At 37.6% G+C, this 7139-nt stretch overlaps 1 protein-coding gene across 1 annotated transcript; it reads left to right on the forward strand.

Annotated features, from left to right (window-relative positions):
* The first annotated feature begins 1023 nt into the window (after nt 1–1023).
* LOC125187523 (WD repeat-containing protein RUP2) lies at nt 1024–2388 on the forward strand. The gene has a single exon (XM_048084129.1). It carries the CDS (start codon nt 1067–1069, stop codon nt 2210–2212), a length of 1146 nt encoding a protein of 381 aa, XP_047940086.1. The 5' UTR covers nt 1024–1066; the 3' UTR covers nt 2213–2388.
* The last annotated feature ends 4751 nt before the right edge of the window (nt 2389–7139 follow it).

Consider the following 7139-nt stretch of genomic DNA (forward strand, 5'->3'; position numbering starts at 1 on the left):
ATTTGCCCACAATTCTTCGATGATATCGTGTTGTAGTGCTTGATGGGCCTCCTTCTGGTGTATGTCCATGAACGCCTGGAACCGTTCATGTTCGTTGTGCGGTACACCCTGGCGGGCGGACTCGGTTGAGACACCCTGGCGGGCGGACGCGGATTGGCCGTTGGGGGGGTGGCTGCTGCATTCGAGCGATCTCGCTTTGTATACGGCGGGAGATATAGTTGTTGATTGGGTTGTTGGCGAAACCCGCTACATCCCATCCGGTGGGAGCGGGAGACGATGAATCAGAACTCATTTAATAAAGATGGAGAGAAAAAAGATTGAAAATTTGTGTGAATGAAGTTTGTGGGTGATGAATGGAGGAAGAGGATGAAATATTTATAGGGGTAGAAATTAGAATATGACCGTTGAGGAAAAAAAAAATAAAAAAAAATTGATCATCGCCGGATTATCGCCGAACAGCTCCCCACAGTGGCCGGCGATGATCCGGCGATAGCCCGGCGTTAAAACGCCGCTTGGCGTAATTTCGGTAGGAATTTCGCCGGATTATCGCCGAACTCCTCCCAATAGCCGGCGATATCCGGCGAAAAATCGCCGGATTTTCGCCGTCGCCATGGGGAGTGCTCTTATCCAAAAGAAAAAATAGTCGGCCTCTTTTGGGAACTGAATACACCCTTTTTATATCTGAGTTTACCTCTGTGCTTTTAGAATATGAGAGGGTAATTGGTTTTCCACAATAAGGAATCACGTTGGATTATAGCTCATTCTCACACATAATAGATAAGATAATTGGATTTTTTTTAATTATGTAACTTTGGGATTAATTGTCTAGTTGTATACAAAGCCATATAACGTTCACATGCTTCAATCTTAAATAGTATTTAAAACTAATAGATGCAAACCAAGTGCTTGGATTAATCCCGTTTCTTAATTAATTGGGAGTAAATCACAAAATTGAAGAATGCATTAAATTGAGACGTCAAAGCTAATTTAATGGTGTATTTATTTTTGATCCGTAGAATATACAAATAGAGGTAGTAATTCGCCTATGCTACCAATCGTCTAAAACATGCTCATTCACTCTCCGCCACAAACAGATTTAGGAGTCGAATGGCCAATGAAAAACTTGTCCTCCCATTTTCCCCTCCAAAATTCACAAATAATCTCAAATCCAAAACAAGAACTACACCATCATGTTAACGATGATGAAGCAAGATGTGATTGGGAATTCACTCTCTCCGCCGTCATTTCCTCCCCCGCCGGCAATTCCGACGCCATCGGGGTCGCAGAATTCGACGACGGCGGCGCCTTCCTCGCCACCGGCGGCATAGCGAGGAAGATCCGAATCTACGCGACGGAGACGTCGCTGAGATCGGGCGCATGCGACTTCTACATCTGCGCCTCGGCCAAGCTCAGCAGCCTCAAATGGCGCCCCGGGTCGGGCTCCCGGGTCATCGGGTCGGGCGACTACGACGGCGTCGTGATGGAGTACGACCTCGAGCGCCGCGTGCCCGTCTCCGAGCGCGACGAGCACGGCGGGCGCCGCGTCTGGGCCATCGACTACTCCCGCTGGGGGCCCACCCTCGGCGCCTCCGCCTCGGACGACGGCACCGTCCAGCTGTGGGACCCCCGCAGCTGCGACCGGTCCGTCGCCGCGGTCCGGCCCGACCGGTCCGCCCGCAGCCCGGTCTGCTGCGTGGAGTTCAGCCCCTTCGGCGGGCCCCTCGTGGTGGCCGGGTGCGCGGACCGGCGCGTCTACGGGTACGACGTGCGGAGGGCGGCCGAGCCGGTGTTCGTGATGGAGCGGCACGAGAAGGCCGTGACGTATACCAAGTTTATGGATGCGCGGACGATAGTGTCGTCGTCGGTGGACGGGAGCTTGGTGATGTGGGATGCGGAGGATGGGCGTGTGATTAGGACGTATCGAGGGCATGTCAACACGAAGAGATTTGTAGGGCTGTCCGTTTGGAGAAACGGGGGATTGCTGAGCTGCGGCTCCGAGAATAACCGGGTTTATGTGTATGATAGGAGATGGGCCGGCCCGGTTTGGGTCAGAGGGCTGGAAACCGGTCCGAGGACCGGGTGTGAACCGGGTTTTGTAAGCAGCGTGTGCTGGCGCCAGACCGGAGAGGAGCGGTGCATGCTGGTGGTTGGTGCTTCCGATGGGATGTTGCAACTATTTGAGGGTGAAAGAAAAAGTGGGGATGATTCATAATTTGATATGATACGTACTGTGCTATAGGATTATTGGTAGTATAATTTTTCTTATGTATTTAGAAAGAGTTTTACACTTTGACAAGAATTTATACTTACGTTTTCATCCTTATTTGATTTAATTCACTATTCAGAGTGTCCTACTATTACTTATTTTTATTTCATCATTTTTAATTACTTCCTTCAATTTCTATTTATCATCTAACTTGCACACATTTTAAGAAACGGGAAACAAAATGAGTGAATAGAGCTATTAATCTAAAATGAAGAAAAGTGACGGTGGACATTTCAAAATGGCAACTATGACGTTATTTCTTGTGTATGAATATTATTACTATAGCATATAAATGAAAAATAGTATGACAAGCGTTCAACATCAAGTAGCAATCAATTGCATGGCTTAGTGGTTATATCTGCCATATACATAAGCATTTCAATTTTTTTACTACTTTAGGCCGTGTGCACTTTATTAGAAGTTGGGTCAAATTTAGTAATTTGTTGGTGTTTGAGTGGGTGAGATTTAATTGTCATCAGTCCTATAAAGTAACGAGGGCCCGTATTGTTGAGTTTATGAAGCTACCTCAATATTCGTTTCAACAAATGAACGAAATATTACACTTCTACCTCTCGCATTCTCAATTTCTCGCAATTTCGAAGCTTCTTCTCCCATTGTTACTCAAATTGCACTACACGGTTTTTTATGGCGTTTTAGTCCACCTACAAAAAACACGATAATTTATAAATTCTAAAAGCTAGAAACTTATCTTATTTTTTCAGACTAAACGTTGGATTTGGGATGCATAAGTATGTGGGATCCATAACTATGATCATGTTTGTTTCTTTGCTTCCTGCGTCAACGAAGGTGAACAAGCAAGATTCTTTTACACCATATAATATCAAATAGATTTTCTCTAAACAGCAAAACACAAAGACTATAACTAAATTTTTTGCACTATATATTTGCACTCATAAATAATACTCCTACTAATATTAATATTCGATATGAAATTAACAAAATCTCAAATTCAATTTTGATAATGGAGTGCAATATAGCGAGTACGATATTTCTCATCTAACTAATAGGCGAGTATGAATTATACAAGTAAAATCAAGATTCTTTTTAGAAAATAATAAATTTTAGTACGCATCTAAAATTTCTGTGAGGGCCAATCTAATTCATTCTATGATGCTACCGGTGACCTTTATTATACTTTTCATAAATGTAAATGTCAAATTATGTGTAATCTACTTTTGGGCCACATTCTATAATGTTTTGCCTGGCCTAAATTTATTATTTCGTTTGTGGGCTTTAGTAGCTGGCCTATAGCCCGAGATGGACATGTTTTAAGGATAATTCTTTTATTCACCATATCCATTTTACCCCCTTCATCCAAAATAATAAATAATTAAAATGTAAATATAAATATAAATGTAAATATAAATATAAATATAAATATAATGAAATTTTTACAATAAATATTTGAACCAAGCCAGTAAGCGTAGCCACATCAACTGTCGTCCTTTAGTTTATTTAATTGAAGCTAAAATGCTTCAATTAGTATACCATAGAATTAGATGCTGGTGAAATTCAAATAACGAGAAGAAAAATATTTAATCACATGTAAATAGAGATATCAATGGTCTGTGCGGCTAGTTTTCTGCCCTATTGCAAGCCGATCGGTAGGAGATCCTCTCCACCCTACCATGACTATCATGATGACCACCGGCATGTCCACATCCATGTTCGGCAACTGATAATCAACCTAGATCGTGATATCAATTGATGCAAAACATGCCACATCAAACCTGTGTGGAAAATATAGAAACTCTAGTTTCTTGAATTTAAAATTTTAAAGCCACTATTTATGATTTGTTTGGAAACCTAATAACTCAAAAAAAATCAACTTATAAACTTTTTTAGAATGCCTAAAAAATACTCCATCGGTCCTATAAAAATAGAGATATTTGGGACGACATGAGTTTTAATATAGAGTAGTAATATACTTGTCATCTTTAATTTTGCTTTCATGGATAATAATTTTTATAAGTAATGTTTTTAAGGCTAATTAGTACTAGTAATATCTTTCATTCTAGTTTTACTTTAGAATGATAGTTGAGTTCCTTTTTTTTGTGATTGGATTTTGTAGTAGTGTGTTTCACGGACTAAAGCTAAGATTAAAGATTAAAGAATGTTTAAACGAATAAAATAAATATTTTGTGAGTGACAATTGTTTTTTTCTGTACAACAGGGTATGGTAATCATATTTTCAAATGATGATCATAATTATTTTGAGTCGTTATATTCAAAACATAAAAAAATGTAAGAAAAAAAAAGAAAATGATGAAAAAGAAAGAAAAAAAATGGCCTATGTTTAATATTTAAAATAATTACCAAAAATAGAAATGAACTATTTTTATGAGACATACTAAAATAGAAATAGTCTCTATTTCTGTGGGACGGAATAGTAATAAGTTGTCAATTTGGCCCTCAAATGATGTCAAATGATTAACATCAATTGTATGTTATGGGAAATGCGATGAATTTGACTCATCAGCCCGTTTCGCAAGAACTATACCAATTCTGAGTCATTTGACACAATTTATGTTTTTCGGCTTTTGCAATATCGTCAGAGGAGGATGAAACTGCTACATGTACGTGCTAATTAAATTTGTACTAATATGTTTTTACAAAATTAAATAGTGTGGCAATGAGATCATCATATTGGTATTTCAATCTTTCAATCATATATACATAAAAATAAGTTATCAATTCCCACCTACCTAAGGCGTGTATTTTTCTTCGTTACGTTATTATGGTCATTTTATAGCAATGGTTTGACAACGTTTTTGCATTTCATACTAAGAGTAAAACACACTTGCCGTCAAAGTTTTACTCTTTAAATTCGTTAATTTGGACTAATGATGGAATATAAATTTCCCACAGTTCGACTAAATAGACTGTTAATTGTATTTAACCTAGGTGGATTACTTAAATGAAATTAAAATACTTCACTCAAACTTCTATTGGCTAAGTTGAGTGCTTGACCTTACTAAAACATAAATTAATTGATGGTCTACTACTCTGCGCATGACTTTTCAAGTTAGCATGTGATTGGTTGGGTTTTTTTTTAATTAGTTTCATAGTATTAAAGAATATTTCATTAAACACGAAAAGAAATACTTAATGCAAGGTTTTCTTGGATGGCTACTCCCTATTGGAATTGGTGTATGATATTATAATATAGATTAGGTTGGGAGTTTTCTATTAGTGAAGAAGTGATTAATTTAATAGTTATGAAAGACCTCTCTCTGCCGACGATTTTGAGATTTCATATAAGAAAGGTCCAATATTTATGATTTTTTGGTGAGAAAAGTACACATACATGATACATTCATATATCGATGGTAATGATTCTAAATATCCAAACATGTCACTAGTTTTAATTTACTGCTTAAACCTAGAAGTGTGTATAGTTCGAAATGCAATAGTACCAGTCAAACGCAACTTTAATTTTTTTACCACGACAACCTTATTACTATATAGTATTAAAGGATTAATAATATATGTTATTAATGAGCGTTAATAATAGTATCTTCCTAAAGAGTAGTGATATAGGGCAAGTACTCCTTAAGTATATAATTAGAGAACAAATTTCAACCACAAAATTAGAAATTAAGGGCTGAAATTTTGCTTAGAATTTTGAAATTGATCCAGAAAATTACTTCACTATAAACAAGAATTAGTTCACTATAAATAGGCGGGGTAAAATAGCCATTTAATAAACAAAGTTGGGTAAAACATGAATTTCTCTCATTTAGATAATTTTTCTTCAGCTCGTCATCTCTTCTACTCAAATTCTCCATCGATTCTCTACCGATTCTCCTCTTCCGCTCGAATTCTCCACCAATTCTCACTCATAAACAGTGATTCTCCACCGTCGTCGTCGCCTTCTTCACCGGGCCTAAAGTTCATTTGATTCACTCCGTCGTCGCTTCCATTGGTTGCTCATTCCGTCGTCGCCTCCATCTGGTTGCTCATTTCGTCGTCGCCTTCGATTCAACATACCTAATGCCTTCAATTCATAAACGTAAGTTCGTCGGCTTATTTATTCAAGGAACGATTCATTTAACCGATTTTCATTGCATTCCACTTTAACGATGGAGTCATATTATGCTTATAGTGATGTAGTCAGTTAACAATGGAGTCGCATTATGCCTATTCATTTCAGTTTACAATGAACTAGAATGTAGAAATGTAAGTGTATTGTTTTGACATATGAGTAAAGTATAATAACTCTACATAGAGTCATCTTATGATTATAGTGATGTATATAATACTTATAGTGAACTATACTATTGTGCTTACAGTGATTGTACGATTTTGGTCTTACACTCACTATTTTGACCTTTGAGTGAAGTAAATTATGGTTATAGTGATGTATATGTTGTTTACTGTGATGTATATGCAATTTATCGTGAAGTACACGATGCTTACAGTGAAGTATTCTATAGTTAGAATGAAATGTTTGTGATGCATGCTTATAGTGCACTGTTTTTTCATTTCAGTGAAGTAAAATGTGGTTAGAGTAAAGTATTTCATGGTTAGAGTGAAGTGTTTGTGATGCATGCTTATAGTGCACTGTTTTTTCATTTCAGTGATGTAAAATGTGCTTAGAGTGAAGCATTCCATGCATAGAGCGAAGTGTTTCTGATCCATTCTTATAGTGTATAGAGCTTAAAGTGAACTAATAAATGCTAAGAGTGAAGTATTTTACCTTTGCAGTGAATATATAATGTTATGTCTTATAGTGTTTTGTGTTTTTTGATTTCAGTGAAGTGTATAGACCTTAGAGTGAAGTATATGATGACTGTTACTATGGTGAGCAGGAACAAGATTGAAAATGTATTGCCTAAAAGAAGCAGCAAGT

This window comes from Salvia hispanica, chromosome 5 (assembly GCF_023119035.1).
Source record: "Salvia hispanica cultivar TCC Black 2014 chromosome 5, UniMelb_Shisp_WGS_1.0, whole genome shotgun sequence".
NCBI lineage: Eukaryota > Viridiplantae > Streptophyta > Magnoliopsida > Lamiales > Lamiaceae > Salvia > Salvia hispanica.

Excerpts from the sequence above, each read along its gene's own strand:
- LOC125187523 (XM_048084129.1), top strand. The coding sequence starts at position 1,067 with ATGCTCATTCACTCTCCGCCACAAACAGATTTAGGAGTCGAATGGCCA.